General features: G+C 18.9%; 3 protein-coding genes across 3 annotated transcripts in view; 1 reads left to right on the forward strand and 2 right to left on the reverse strand.

The window, feature by feature from the left end:
* PGSY75_0926300 (putative protein kinase) overlaps window positions 1-5,090 on the forward strand; it is a gene marked incomplete at both ends in the record, with an annotated part of 5,831 nt that extends 741 nt beyond the window's left edge. Inside the window, 14 exons of the mRNA XM_018785671.1 lie at window positions 227-397; window positions 496-769; window positions 946-1,492; window positions 1,694-2,642; window positions 2,783-2,882; window positions 3,054-3,207; window positions 3,374-3,562; window positions 3,656-3,735; window positions 3,808-3,894; window positions 3,972-4,044; window positions 4,157-4,241; window positions 4,394-4,639; window positions 4,730-4,809; window positions 4,988-5,090. Coding sequence (XP_018642012.1) covers window positions 227-397; window positions 496-769; window positions 946-1,492; window positions 1,694-2,642; window positions 2,783-2,882; window positions 3,054-3,207; window positions 3,374-3,562; window positions 3,656-3,735; window positions 3,808-3,894; window positions 3,972-4,044; window positions 4,157-4,241; window positions 4,394-4,639; window positions 4,730-4,809; window positions 4,988-5,090 — 3,138 coding nt within the window. The remainder of the gene's footprint in view (window positions 1-226; window positions 398-495; window positions 770-945; window positions 1,493-1,693; window positions 2,643-2,782; window positions 2,883-3,053; window positions 3,208-3,373; window positions 3,563-3,655; window positions 3,736-3,807; window positions 3,895-3,971; window positions 4,045-4,156; window positions 4,242-4,393; window positions 4,640-4,729; window positions 4,810-4,987) is intronic.
* A 691-nt stretch (window positions 5,091-5,781) lies between these two features.
* On the reverse strand, window positions 5,782-7,666 carry PGSY75_0926400 (putative monocarboxylate transporter; the record flags this gene model as incomplete). Its single annotated transcript, XM_018785672.1, has 2 exons — window positions 5,782-7,295; window positions 7,594-7,666. 2 exons carry the CDS (start codon window positions 7,664-7,666, stop codon window positions 5,782-5,784), a joined length of 1,587 nt encoding a protein of 528 aa, XP_018642013.1.
* A 2,759-nt stretch (window positions 7,667-10,425) lies between these two features.
* Window positions 10,426-16,098, reverse strand: PGSY75_0926500 (hypothetical protein; the record flags this gene model as incomplete). Its single annotated transcript, XM_018785673.1, has 1 exon — window positions 10,426-16,098. One exon carries the CDS (start codon window positions 16,096-16,098, stop codon window positions 10,426-10,428), a length of 5,673 nt encoding a protein of 1,890 aa, XP_018642014.1.
* Between the last annotated feature and the right edge of the window lie 920 nt (window positions 16,099-17,018).

The following is a 17,018-nucleotide window of genomic DNA, read 5'->3' on the forward strand; positions in this document are numbered from 1 at the left end:
AATAAAAAAAAAAAAAAAAAAAAAAAAAAAAAAAAAAAAAAAAAAAAAAAAAAAAAAAAAAAAAAAAAAAAAAAAAAAAAAAAAAAAAAAAAAAAAAAAAAAAAAAAAAAAAAAAAAAAAAAAAAAAAAAAAAAAAAAAAAAAAAAAAAAAAATATAAATATAAAAAAAAAAATTAAAAAAAAAAATTTTTTTTTTTTTTTTTTTTTTTTTTTTTTTTGTTAATAGAATTTAAAAAGAGGTGAAGAAATAAACAAAAATGTGTGCACATTCCTATATGATGATTTTATATTATCCAAAAAAAAAAAAGGGTTGAATAAAATTATAAATAAGTTATCTCTCAATACATTCAACTTGTACTTCAGAAAGGATTCAAATTGTTACATTCAAGTTCCACCAGTAGGAAATATAATAGATATGACAATATATTCTTTTTTATATATATATATATATATATATATATATGTATTTTTTTTTTTTTTTTTTTTTTTTGTGAGGTTCTAAATTTATTGAGGGGAGATATAGACGATATACTGATTGGTCTAAAATATTTGTTCGATAATATTGACGAGATAAATTTCCTCATTTTAAATTTTTTAAATAAATTAAAAAAAAAAAAAAAAATTCAAAAGAATAAAGTCTTATTACATTTGATAGATTTTATATTAAATAAACTATTTGAAAATAATTTAAATTACAGATATAAAAAGACATGCATTTTGGATTTTTATGACAATTTGATGTTTAATAAAAATACCTTCTTCGAGTCAGGTATTGAATGAATTTTATACTGGTTATAAAAATAAAATAAAATAATAAATAACTACGACGAATAATACATATATATATATATATATATATATATTTATATTTATGTATATGTCTATATATAAATTTTGATGTGCTTTTCTAATTATATATATGCTTGGTGATGACTATTTTAATAGGAATAATAAATGATGCAATTAATATAAAAGACTTAAGATTAATATATTTTTACAAACATAATATTAAAATGAAGAAGGAAAAAAATTTTCTTGTTAAAAAAAAAATATATAATTATGAAAGGAATAGAGAAAAAATTAAATTACAAAAGAATGATAAGAAAAATGAAGATGATATGGATCATCAATATTATCATACCAATAATAACAATAACAAATACAATTATTTTGTAATAAATCAGAGTGGTCATATATTAAATGAAAAATGTTATAGAAAGAAAAAAAAAAAAAAAAAAAAATTTATATGTGGTGAAATTCCATTACCTAACAAATATATAGGTGTTCATAAATATTTAAAAAACAAATCAATATTTGATAATTATAATTACAATAATTTTTTTATTAATAATAAGAAAGAAATAATCTACAACATTGATAAGTGTGTTAAAAAATATATAAGTGATCAAAGAAAATGTGATGAAAGGAAAACTAATATATGTACTTGTATTTCTAATATTATTGTAAATGTAAATAGTGATGCAAAATTGCGGTAATTTTATAAAATGCAAAATTTTTTATAATTACACGTCAATGCTTTTATATTAAAAAAAAAAAAAAAATAACATATAAATAAATAAATATATATATATATATATATATATATATATTTATATATATTTATATATATATATTTATATTTATATTTATACATATTTTACACATAATATCAATTGCTTATTATTTATGACAGCGAAATTATTAATACAGCAAAGAAAGAAGTAAGAAATGTAAAGAACGTTTTAATAAAAATAAAAAAGATCGAACATTTAGTCGACAAACTAATTAAGTACGATAAGGAAAATATTATTGTAGAGGATAAAAATGAAGAAACAAAAGAAAAGAAAAAATGTGAAGAAAAAAAATCGACTATGAGATCTAAACAACAGTTAGGAGAAGCAAAAGAAGATTATTTAGATGAACATAAAAAAGGAGACAATGAAAATAAAGAAAATAATGAAAATGATGAAAATAATGAAAATGATGAAAATAAAGAAAATAATGAAAATAAAGAAAATAATGAAAATAAAGAAAATAAAGAAAATAATGAAAATGATGAACATATTAAACGTGTGGATTATGAAAATATTAAATGCATTAAAAAAAAAAGTAATAGCGAAGATATAAATATTTACTTAGATATAAATGATGATCAAATAAATAATAGTTTAAAAAATAATTTAAAAGAAAAATGTTTTCTTCAAAACGATAATTACATAAATAATAGGGAAAAGCAAAAAAAAGGATTAATCAAAAGAAAATACAATGAACTCACAAAGGGAGAGGAATTAAGACACTGTAGACATAAAAATGAATTAGAAAATAATGCAATTGTGCCCAAAACATTTTCACAAATATTTTCCTCTGAGGAAAGGGAAAAAAAACGAAAAAGAAAAGAAAAGAGAAAAAAAGAAAGAAACAAAAAAGATGTTGTTGATAGGAAGGACAAAAGCGAGGAAGATAATCAAAATTATAAAAATAATACAAATTATAAATATGAGAAAAATGAAGAAGAAACATCTTCACAAAAGGATAGTGACGAAAGTATAAAAACTTTTTATTTTGAAGAATTTGATTTTAATTTTGTTTTACTGGGAAGTGTGAAAAAAGGTTCAGACAGACATAAATCTTTATTGTTTAAAGTAAGAAATATAATAAAAAAAAAAAATAAATAAAATAAATAAATAATAAATGATCTTATTTTTACATAGGTAAAATAAATATAAATATATATATATTTATTTATTTATTAATTTATTTATTTGTTTTTAATTTGTGTTAGGTCTTGTGTGATTCTATTGATATACCATGCAGATATATCCGTTATGTTAAAAACAAAACAGTTCATTATTTTAATCTTGTATTAATTCCTTCTATACCTGGTAGATAAATAAAAAAATATATAAATATTTACATATATATATATATAATATATTTATATGATAGATAATATAATGATTAATTTGTTTTATATACAAAATATTTATATATTTTATTTTTTTTTTTATATTTTACTCCTGTCCTAATTTATAACTCTACTCCTATATATAAAGCCCAAAATATTACAGAGTGTTTAATACCTATTTTTTGGGAAAATAATAAAATAAAAATTAAAACAAATTTAAATATTCAATCGAAAATAACAATATCTAATTTTCTGAATAACATAAAAATTAAATTTAATTTTCTTGATAATTTCTTCCTAAAGTATAATTTTTTCACCAAAAAAAAAAAAAAATATATATATATATATATATTTATTCATATTTATATTTTTAATTTACATTTCATTATTATTATTCCCATAAAATATTGTATAACATATATTTCTGATTGTCTGATTATTTTTTTATACTTTATATAATTTTTATAGGATATGGGAAAATAATAATGAAATAATAAATATAGAAGATTATTTCATATTTGAAAAAAAATTAGGAATGGGAGGATTTGGTGAAGTGTGGAAGGTAAAACTAAAAAATGAAAAAAATTTTCATAATTCGTTTTTTTATTCTGATATCAAGAATACTTCCACGTTTGCTCTGAAAATATTGGACATGAAGTAAGGACGTACACATAAATATATATATATATATATATATATATATATATAACACATATATGTTATATTATATTTTTTATGTTCTCCTATTAGTGAATTTAATTTGAATGAATCTATCATTATGAGAGAAAAGGCACATACAAATATCATCAAAATTTATTGTGTTTTTAAAGGTAACACATGAAATATATATAAGTTAAAAATATATATATATATATATATATATATTATTGTTTACCTTTCAGGATATCAAATATTAATTAATAGACAGAAGGAAAACGAAAAGAAAGAATCCCTTTGCTTTCTTCTCGAATTAGCTGATACGTCTTTAGGTAAAAAAAAAAAATAAATACCATTATATTTATATTAATATGATACAACATNNATATATATATATTTCATGTTTTAGAAAAATTATTTTGTGACAAAAGGACAGTATACAATTTAAATTTTGTGAGACTCACACTTTTGGAGATAGCCAAGTTGAAAAAATCAATATATAAATAAAACAAAAATATATATATATATATATATATATATATATATATATGATTGTATATATTATACATATATATAACCCATTTCATTATACAGCATAATGTCCTATATCCATAAGCCCAATATTAAACAAGAGTTTTATATATATCGTGACTTGAAACCAGATAATGTATTAATAAAGGTTACACATACATAAAGGATATGAATATATATATATATATATATATATATATATATATTTATTTATTTATTTATTTATTTATTTATTTATTTTTATCCAAATAAATATAATATATTACACATTTATTTTTGTATATTCATAAATCGTTGAAGGGTAAGAAGATATTAATAACCGATTTTAATTTATCAAGAAAAGTCGATCAAGATTTTGAATTTTTAATGAGTCAATGTTGTGGAACAAAAGGTCATTTAGCACCTGAACAAAAAAGCGTATGCTATGATAAAAATGTGGACGTTTGGGCTTTCTCTATTATTATATCTAAATTTTTAAAACATCAAAATTTTCACTACTTTTCTCACTGTATGTATGATATCAATTTGAGTCATTTTGAAATTCAAGTACAAAAATCCAAAAGAAAAACAAAAATATATATATATATACATCCCCTTTTTATTTATACACCACTTTATTTATTTTGTCACCAATAGGATGAATTTTTAATAAATTTGTTACTAGCTTGCATTGATGATAACCCTTTCATGAGACCAACGTTTGAGGAAATATCTCAGTAAAGAAATACAAAAAAATAAATATATAAACACACATACAACACACAAACACACATATATATATATATATATATATATATATATATATTTTTTTATTTATTTATATCTATTATTTACCCTCCATTTTGCTCATTTTAAATATATTCAAATTTGTCGCCTTTTTTTATACACTATTAGCTTACTCTTCAACGAAATTATAAGAAACGAATTGGAACAAAATACCCGCTTAAAAATGATGAATATTTTTAATTATAAAAAAAAAAGAAAAGAAATAGAATGATGAAGAAATTAAGATACAGTCATTTTATAAAATACAGATAATTCTAAAAGACATAAAAATTATATATATTTAAAACATTGTCAAATGTATATGTATATATATATATATATATATATATATATATATTATATTTCTAAACTTATGAAAAACAATATTTATTTTTTTACATTTTATAAACATTTTAAACGTTTGTTTTGGATGCATATAAAATATGACAAAAAAATAAAATAAAATGAAAAAAAATAAACATATATATATATATATATATATTTATTTATTTATTTATTCATATATATAATATATGATTTTATGTAAATAATGTACTCCAAAAGAAATAACATAGAAACAATCATATTATGCACAATAAACATTTATTATAAAAAAACATGAAAAAGCTTATATGCATATTAATATATTTCATTTTTATAATGTTGTATATTAAAAAAAATATATATATAATAATAAATCTCTTCTTAATGAGACAAATACAATACTTCACTGTAGAAGAATGTAAAAACAAGGGTGGGAAAATATATATATATATATATATATATATTAAAATAAAATAATAAAAAAAATTTAACAATAAAAAAAAATACATATATATATATATATATATATATATATATATAATATTAAAATAAAAAATAAACATATTTATATTCACATGTTTATTATATTTTGCCATGTCTTATTTTGTCAAGATACACATGAGTAAGGTCGATATACATGAAATTACACCAAAAGCGTAACTCAGATATCTTAACTGTAACATTTTATAAAAGGATGCAACAATTATACTACACACAAATGTATTTGCTATTCTACTTGTATATAAAACAGACATATTCAAAGAGAAGTGTGCTTCTCCATATTTTTTTAAAGTAATAACAGGTATAGTTACAAGGCTCCCACCTATACAGAAATAAAATAGAGCACATACTAAAACATAATAAATATATACATGTGATATAATTGGTAATACAAAACAACAGAAGATAATACATATGCCTAATATGAATATAGTATAATTAGTTTTAAATTTATCATAAATTAATCCCCATAATATTCTTCCAGCTATATTTGATAAACTGTTAATAAAACTTCCATTTAAAGTAATTAATTTATCTTCTACATGTGTATAATTAATACCTATAATTTTCCAATACATAATAACAAAATTGATATAACAATTAAATAATACAACTGATATCCATAATAAAAAGAAGAATTTATCTTCTGTACATTTTTTATTATAATATTTTCCAATATGATTATCTGCAAATATTCCATCTAATTTTAACTTACTAAAAAAAGAGTTTCCTATTTGTTTACTATCATCATCATTATTATTTTTATCATCATTCATAAAACCAAAACCAAATTTTCTTTTCTTTTTTTTTTTCATTGTTTTAGCTGATCTTGAATTATCATTCTTTATATCAATATTATTACTATCAATATTGGTATTATATTTATGTTTATCTGTAGCTACAAATCCTTCTTCATTTTTTTCCAAATCAACCATATTTTTATCAACATTATTTGTATTTGAATTTTTTTCCTCTGATAATAAATTCTTTTTTTGCTTTTTAATTTCTGGATCATTTTCTATTTTAACTTCCATCGTAGCTAAAAATCCACCCATAGTAGCAAATATTAAAAAAATAATTGATTGAAGAAATAAAACATTTGGAACTCTATTCAAAACATCTTTATCATCAAAATAATATTCAAAGGAATTATTTATTTTCTTTTGCACAGGAGAAACATTATTTTTATTAATCAACATTGTTTGTAAGGGACAATATAAAAATGGGCTTAAAGATATAGCAGATATTATAATTCCACTTATAAAACCACGATTGTTTTTAAAGTGTTTATAAGCACATGATAAAGGTATCGTAAAACATATACCATATCCTACCGCATAACAAAAACCCATAAATATACATAACAATATATAAGAATGTGCATAAACTGAAGATAAATAAAACGCTAAAAAGGTCATTAAACTACAAGCCATTATAGTTATACGCTCACCAAACCTTTTCTGAACAATATTTCCTACTAACATAAAAATTCCCAACGTTATTATTGTTAACTCATATATGAAGGCTACATCACGGTATGTCACATCGTTCCCTTTATATCTCAAGTAAGACGTAAGATAAATGTTTAAATTACCATACGAATTTATTATACCTAATTTAAAAAAAAAAAAAAAAATGAATGTATACATATATATATATATGGCTTGTCAAATAAAAAAAAAAAAAAAAATGTTTAAATGGCTAGACATATAAAAACAAAAAAATTATACACATATACCCAACGCTATAGTATCAAGAATATAAAATATTAGTCACTACAAAATGTAATACATCATAAGGTATATAATAAATAAAAAAATACACATTGCTTAAAAAAATATATTAAGAATGTAATGATATAAAAATGTATGTATTTTTTTTTTTTTTTTTTTTTTTTTTATTTCTGTTACCAATATTCAAATTATATAAAAAGGCACCAAACAATACAATATACGGCACAGCTGTTGAAGGTATTATATTCATCTTCTTTAAAAAGTTTTATAAAAATATGGACTTATATACACATGTATATTATATATATAATATAAACATACACACGAAAAAAAAAAATAATAAAAATAAATAAATAATAAATATATAAAATAAGGTAAAACAAAATGGATTAATAAATAATAAGAATAAGAGTATATTATATATATATAATATTATATATGATAATATTTATATATCACATAAATATTTTTCAATTGATAAATATATTAAGATAATATTTTTTAATATATACTTATATAAACATATTATTTGAATATGACAAGTATATTACTAATACTTTTCCTATGTCTCTTCATAAACAAACACATAATAAATAAGTAAATATAAATATATTATAAATATATATATAATTAATAAAATATTACTTAACTATTGGTTAAAGTAATAAAATTATAAAAATACATATTTTCATACAAATAAAATAAAAATATATCATTTCGACTAATTTGTTTTTTTTGTTCTTATTCTTTTTTTTTTTTTTTTTTTTTTTATAATATATATTTTTTATTATAAATAAATATTTTATTTAAGGTATGATACAAATACACAATACATATTAAACAAAAAAATATTATTAAATTTAGGAGAACTCTCAAACGATCTATTTTTTTTTTTTTTTTTTTCTCTCACATATATATATAATATGATTATATATTATTTATTATATATATAACAAAACAAAATATATAATTACATATATATAATATATATATATATATATATATGAATATAAAACAAAATTAAATTAAATTTCCTTAATAAACCAATTTTAAATATTATTATAAATTTAAAATAATTTAAAATGAAATGTTATATATTAATAATAATTTATTATTATTATTTTTCATTTTCAATTTAAGCTAATATATAAGATTTCACATATTATCTCTTTTTTATACCCATATATTTAATAAAAAGAAATATATTACTTATTCTTGCTTTATATTCTTAGTATACAAAATATATTTATATTATATAAATTACTCAAATCGAAAGATAAAATTCTTTATATTTATTAAAACGTGAGTATATTATAAAATGATATATATATATATATATATAAGTGTTCTTAAATTTTTGTTATATAATATATGAATTAATTTTATTCATGTATATTTAAGATTATTATCAATTTATAAAAGTATCTTATGAACCTTACATATTTTTTCATATAAATTTTAAGGAATCATTATTTTATATGTGTTTTGAAAAAACTGTCCTTTATTCAAATGACATTTCGAAAAATACATACACATAATAAAGCAAGTAATTTAAAAAAAAATTATATATTTTTTGATAAATATTCATTCACAGTATTAAACTGGGTCATCGTCTTAACTTTGTATATATATATATATATATATATATATATATAATATTTATATATTTATATATATATTTATCATATTGATATTGGTTTCAACATATCACTTTTGTAAAAGAACCCTATTATAATTTAACAAAAAAAAAAAAAGAAAAAAAAAAAAAAATAGAAAAGGGAAATACATGTTAATACGCCATTATTAAATAATATTCATTATTAATCGAATAACCATCTGCTAAATTGTTATATTTTTGTTATCTAGTATGATATGAATTTTTTCATATTATATTCTGTTTTTCTTGTTTTGTTTGAAAAAAAAATATATGAACATATTATATACAAATATATAATATAGTTAAAAATATTAATATACAAAAAGGTTAAAGAATTTTTTTAATTATATAGAAAAAAAATTAAAATATACATATATAATTACATATATATATATATATATATATATATATATATATATGTGTATATATTTATTTATTTTTTTTTTTTTTTTTTTTTTTTTTTTTTTCTTTAATTTTAGATATATATAAGGAGGCATAAAAAAAAATTATAATAAAACGAAATGAAATGAAATAACTATATAATGTGTATTTCTCCTAAAAAGAAAACTAAGACATATATAATATATTATAATAATAATTAAGGTTTTTTTTTTTTTTTTTTTTTTTTTGAACTTTTCATTATATATTATCTTAGCTTGGGAAAAACAATTAAAGCTACTTATTCCATTATTTGGGAGCACAAATATTTCCTTACAAATAAATAAATAAATAAATATATATATATATATATATATATATATATATATATATTTATATATATATATTTTTTTTTATGTTCAATTGTAGAACGTATTTAATATAACACCTTCAAATTTGTATCGAAATGTTATTTAGTTCTCCTTTGTGTTCTGCATGTTCATTATGAGTTAATGGATACAACTTCTCAAAATTGGTAGAGCAGAAATTATTCAAATAAAAATATATAAAATTATGTGTGATAAATAATAATGTATTCCCACATATATATATATATATATATATATTTATATATTTACATCTTGGGGGTGATCTTATTTTTGGAGCAAAGGAATTTTACACATGGGCTATAATTATTTATACTTTTTCAATCTAACAAATCTTATATATTATGTTCCACAAGTAAATATATATTCATTTTTTTCAGAGCCTTCCTTTTTATATTCATAATGATAATCTTATTTTGTCATTCTTTTTATATTAAATGACATCATTCCTATATATATTCATGTAACAAAACAATGTAACTTCCAAAAAAAAAAAAAAAATATTTACATAAATAAATATATATATAAATATATATATATATATATATTTATATGTTTAACTTTGTACATATCATATGTACAATATTTTTATACTTTCTTTTTATTTTTACTTATGGGAGGCCAAATAAAATTAGGGTTAGGTAAAAATTCATCTCCTAGGAATGTATAGGATATAAAATAAGACGAAAGCGTTTTAGATGTAATATGTAAATGATGAAATCCACTATCCAATTGAGATATAGATATATTTGTTACTAAACAAGTATTAGATTTGATAATATGTTCAATACAAGAATGATAATAATTTTCCATTGGTTCTATTATTAAATAACCTAAAATATTTAAATGTTGTAAATATAATAAATCTTCTTTCTTTAAATCAAACTCAAAAGCTTGAGGATATCCATCACTTGAATGATGATAATTACATATATCACCATAATCATTAGGACATTTATTAGAATTCATATGATTATAATTATTATTATGATAGATATTATTATATTCATAACTATTACTATTTTGATATGTATTGTTATATATATTATTATTATGTATATGATTAGGAATAATATTATGAACATTATTATGAACATTATTATAAACATTAGAATTCATATTTTTATACACATCGCAGTAACTACTACTATTATTATTATTATTATTATTATTATTGTTGTTGCCATTTTTGTCGTTGTTGTTGCAGTATGATATACTTTTATTCATATATCTTTTAGTCTTCTCTAATAATATATATTCTTTTGGAATAATAATTTTTACATTATATTCTTTTTTTTTATAATATTCTAAAGCATGCTTTATTCTCAAGACATCAAAATATTTTATATAATTATTTTGATACCTAGTCCCAATATTTTTTCCGTCAATTAATATAATTTTTTCTTTTTCTTTTTTTAATAAAAGATATAAATTATGTCTTTCTGCACTCTTTAGATATAATGCTCGATTTAAAACATCATTAGCAGATATAATATGATTATTATTCTTTTCCTCATGATGATTTATTTTTTTGCTATCTTTATAATCTCGGTTTTTATTAAGTATATTAGACTGTTCTCTATATGTATTATTATAAACAAATAAAGAATTATCATTGCCAAAAGTTGCATCACTCCAATTATTAATAATAATATTATTATTATTATTACTATTACTGTCATTTTTGTTGTTGTCTTCTTCATGTTTAATACATTTTTTGTTCATCAAAAAATGTTCACACTTTAATGATAAATCAGTATTTGCATCTTCTCCTTTATTTAATATTATATTCGATTGAATATTAAAAGATTTCCTTAACATTTGGATATCATCATTTAGAGAAACGTTCATAATGTTCGTGTTTTTCATCATATCAAATTCATTTTTATTTTCAATATTATCATTTTTTTTATTCACACTTATATATTTATGATTATCAGAAACTTCATAAAACAAAACATCATCCTTACACACACTTAACTCGTTTACATGATTATCTTCAATAATATTAGTATGTGTGCTTATATCATTCGTATCAACAGACTTTATATTTTCTACATTGTCTACAGAATGATTACACATATTTTTATTATCATGTAACGATTGTTTCTCATCAACAATATTGTTATTTTTATTTATCATAATGCTTTTTATTACACAAGTATGATTTGAGCTTTTAAAAGAATCTCCTTCTTTATTTTTATAATTAAATATATTCTTGATATCATTATCTTCGATCTTATCATCTTTCATTTTATTTCCTTCATTACTTTCTATTAATTTATTATAATCATTATTCTTTTCATATTCCTTTTTACACATTTCTATTTCTCTCTCTTCTTCATTCTTTATACTATTCATAGTTGTAACATTTGATGTATTCAATATTATACATTTCGTGTCCTTATTATTTATAGGATTCTCCTTATGACTATCTTTAATATCATATATAATATCATTCCCTTTATCTGATACATTATTAACATTTTCAATATTTTTTTTTTTAATAATATTTTCATATAAAGCAGCATATGTATTTTCGACTTCTTCCATAGGCATCTTATCATCTATTTTTTTTATCTTAGTAAAAGGGAAACTTTTATTATCGCAAAAATTATTAGTACTAGGAAATACTTCTTTTTCGTTTATATATGTGTAATCGTTTGTATTATTATTATTATGTATATGATAATTAGTATTTTTCTCATATTCTATCTTTAAATTTTTCAGTTTCATATTTTCCTCTTCAATTTCAACGCATTTGATATATAAACTTTCAAAAAGGATGTTATAACGAATATCATCATGTGTATCTGCATTTGTATCTGCATGTGTATCTACATGTGTATATTCATTTATATCTTTATTTACATCTTCATTTATATCTTTATTTACATCTTCATTTACATCTTCATTTATATCTTTATTTGCATCTCCATTTATATCTCCATTGGTGTCCATTTTGTTTTTTTTTACTACATCGTCAACTAAAGAGAGGTATCGAGAAATTTTTATCCTCTTCTCAAGTTCTATATCATAATCAATATTTTTTGTAGCTATAATATACTCCTCTGTCTCTATACAATCCTCTTTCTTATCAGATGTTAGAGACGACTCTTTCTCTAGCTTTTCATCAACACATATGGATGAATCTAAATGTTTGAATTTGTTATGTTCAATGTCCATTTGCGACAAATCAGTCTCTTCTTTTGTTATATCTGAATTATTAGTACTTATAGCCTCGATACACTTATCATATAAATTATTAAAAGAATCTAATTTTTTATTTAATTTCATCATTTTAGAGTCTATTATACATTCAGGTAAGATATCATCTGGTTTTTCAAATAAAGGGTTTTTTAAAACAACAATATCATCATCATCATTTGAATCTTCAAAAGAATATTCCTCATTTGAAGAGATAGATTTATTGTTTTTATTTTCTTCAAAATTAGAATGGATGTTCTTTTTTATATTTACCTTTATTTTATTTTGCTTATATTTTGTATCTTCTTCATTTTTTACAATGTCCATTTTCTTAAATTGCAACACGCTTAAAAATGGATGAATATAAAAATCTTCTTTCAATTTAAAGTGCAAATATGAATTATCTACTTGAACATCCTTTTTTATATTTAAGCTACATAACAGTTCTCTTATAATTTTGATAATATCTTTATTTTTATCTAGCATATTCATATCATCATATATATTATTCATACTAATATTATTTGTAAGTTGTACATGATTTTTTTCATTTCCATTTTTATTATCCTTAGAAATTGAATTTAAAGTATTGTCTTTAGAATCATGTGAATTATTACCGTTCACTTTGATATTTTCTTTTACCTTGGGTGTAATAAGATAAACAGTTTTTTTTTTTTTATAATCTTCATGATATTGATTAATGAGAGAATTTTTTTCTCTATCATCCTCTTCATTTAATATATCCATAGGATAATTAAAAAGATTGTGTTCATTTTTTAACCAATATAATGTATATATAAAAACTGATAAGTAATGTTCATAAAAATGTTCATAAAAATATTTACATGATAATAATATTTCATGTATTAATACAAATGTAAAATATATCTGTTCATTTTTATATATATATTTCCTTATATTAATATTTCCATAAAAAAAGAAACCAATTGTATTTCTTTTCTTTTCATAATGATTTATAATAATATAAACTATCATACTCAAAAGTGTAAAAATTATTATGATGATATTTTTTAACATTAATTTATCTTGTTTATTATTATAATATTGAATTCTTAAATATTTATTTGTATAATATATAAATTTATTTTTTTTCTTTTCAAACTTGTTCATATCTATTTTGGAAAATAATAATTTTATAATCTTAAAATAACTAATATAAAAATTTATTATTGTTTCATTTAATTTCATTTCGGTTGTGTCATCATCATTCATATTTCTATTTTTAAATAGGATATAATTCTTTTTATTATCATCTGTTTTTATTAATTCCTCCTTTGATTTTTTTACTAATTCCTCCTTTGATTTTTTTACTAATTCCTCATTTGATTTTTTTAATAATTCCTCCTTTGACTTTTTTACTACATCATCTTCATTCTTTTCCTTTTCATTTTTAAGATTTTTTTTTTCCTTTAAAAACATTTTTTTTATTTTATTTTTACAATCCTTATAGCACAAATATATATTTTCTTCTCTATCTTTTACATCAGAATATTCAGTGATTTCATTTCTATTGGAGTAATCATAATTTTTCATATAGGCATTCACATTATTATGTTTATTATTATTATTACTACTAGTACTATTAGTACTACTTCGTCTATTATTATATGACATTTCATCATCCCTTTTGATCTCTGAAAAAGACGAACTAATGAAATTACTTGGGTTGCTTTTATGACCATTCTTGTTAGCGTGATATCCATATTTTGATTTACGTATGGCATAATAATAATTATAATAATTATCATAATAAGTGTATTCTCTATTATATCTATGATGACTATCATATTCCTTTTCATTATTATAATAATAATAATTATTATTATTATTACTATTATTATTATTATGTCCATTAATACGATATATATATTTGCTACCATAACGATTACTATCAAAATAATCACTCTTATTATAATCATTCCTCTTGATACTAATCAGGTTACTAAATTTTTCATTTATATCCTTGTTACATATATTTCCACCTTTGTATCTCTTTGAATCTTCTATTAACTTACTCATCCTCTTCCTTTCATTTAATATGCTTTCCATGAACATAATAATCGTATCCCTATTCATAGAAGGCCTATGTGATATAATAGATAAAAAATAAAAGAACATACATTTTATAGGATTATAATTGACGTATAATAAACATATCTGGTTAAATAAATAACCGTTATATCCATAATAATTTAATGAATTGTAATAATTTATACATGCTTTTATTTCATTCACTTTCCTACTTTCTTCAAAAAAATAATATTTATATCTAAATAAGTCTCCAAATATTTTGAATATGTTACTAACACATATTCTACACAATTCCAAATTTTTGTATAAAGATAAATATTCATCCTCCACATTATTATTATTATTATTATTACTATTATTATTACTATTATTATTATTACTATTATTATTATTATTGTTGCATGTAAGTTTTTCTTTATTTTTGTCCTGTATTTTGTTTATAATATCTATATTGTTTATTATTTCTTCAGTATTTTCCACTTTACTTGTTTCCTTTTCATTATTCCTTCTTCTCTTTTCTTCTGCATGAAATTTATCTATAATATTATTCACATAATTATCATATTCATATGTATCGTTACTTAGACTTCTATATATATATTTCCCCTCACATTTCTTCAAATAATTAGCATACTTGTTTCTTGTAGATGTAACTCTAATCATATACAAAACGTAATCATATTTTTTCTGATCATATGCTTTCATAACATGTATCAAAATCTCCTCAAAATATGTAATCGCTTCATTAATATTTATGCTTAAGGTTAATAAATACTTTTCTAAATTAATTTTATTATTCTTTTCATTTTGTAACTCCTTGATTTTTTTTGTAAGTGTTTTTATATTATTATAATAATAATATATCCATATACTATTCAAAAAATTACATGATTTTATATTATTATCTCTCAAATATTCTAAAAGGATATCTTCTTTTGTTTTTTCGTTTTTATCATTTTCTATATCATCGTTGACAAGTATATGAACAGCTTCTCTTTTCATTATATTTTTCTGAATGCACAGGTCTTAGGCACAAGTGGGTATATACACACACATATATATATATATATATATAAATATATTTATATATATGAATAATATTAAATATATATATTAAACTATATTATTATGTTTAATTGTATATATTATGAGCATCCTTCCTATATCCCTTTTGAAAAAATAAAAATATATATATATATAGATATAGAAATAGTTAAATGTTTTACTTTTTTTTGCACTTTCTTTTTATAAGCATTCATAATATGTGTCAATGGTATTCCATATATATATATATATATGTAAGAATGCAATTTATCGTCTCTGAGATGTTGTAGGTTACATATAACTTATATATATATATATATATATATATATATATATATACATATACACACTTTCTGTTTTTAAGAATATATGTTTATATATAAATTGTCGTGAGAGAATAAAATAAATATGCAAATAAAACATAAAAAATATTATATTTTTTTAAGTATTCTATTAAAACATGTATTTATACATGTTTTACATATAATATGGACATAAAATAAATAAAAAATATATAAACTCACAAAATGTAATATATATTCTATATTATAATTCTTTTATTATATATATATATATATATATATATATACGAATTATTTATTATAATATGAGTAAAAACATGGTATATATATATATATATATATATTTTATATATGTAAAATTAATTTCTTATTTTTAATTCATTTTGAAATAACTAAAAAAATATACCATAAAAATTTTATAAAACTAAAAAAAAATAAAATATATAGAAAATTATATAATTACAAAAAAATAAAATACAAATATTCAAATGTAAATTATAAACATAAGGAAATGTTCTTATACATATATATATATATATAATATATTAATTATACAGTTTGTTTTATTCATAATGT

Source organism: Plasmodium gaboni, chromosome 9, assembly GCF_001602025.1.
Source record: "Plasmodium gaboni strain SY75 chromosome 9, whole genome shotgun sequence".
Classification (NCBI taxonomy): Eukaryota; Apicomplexa; class Aconoidasida; order Haemosporida; family Plasmodiidae; genus Plasmodium; species Plasmodium gaboni.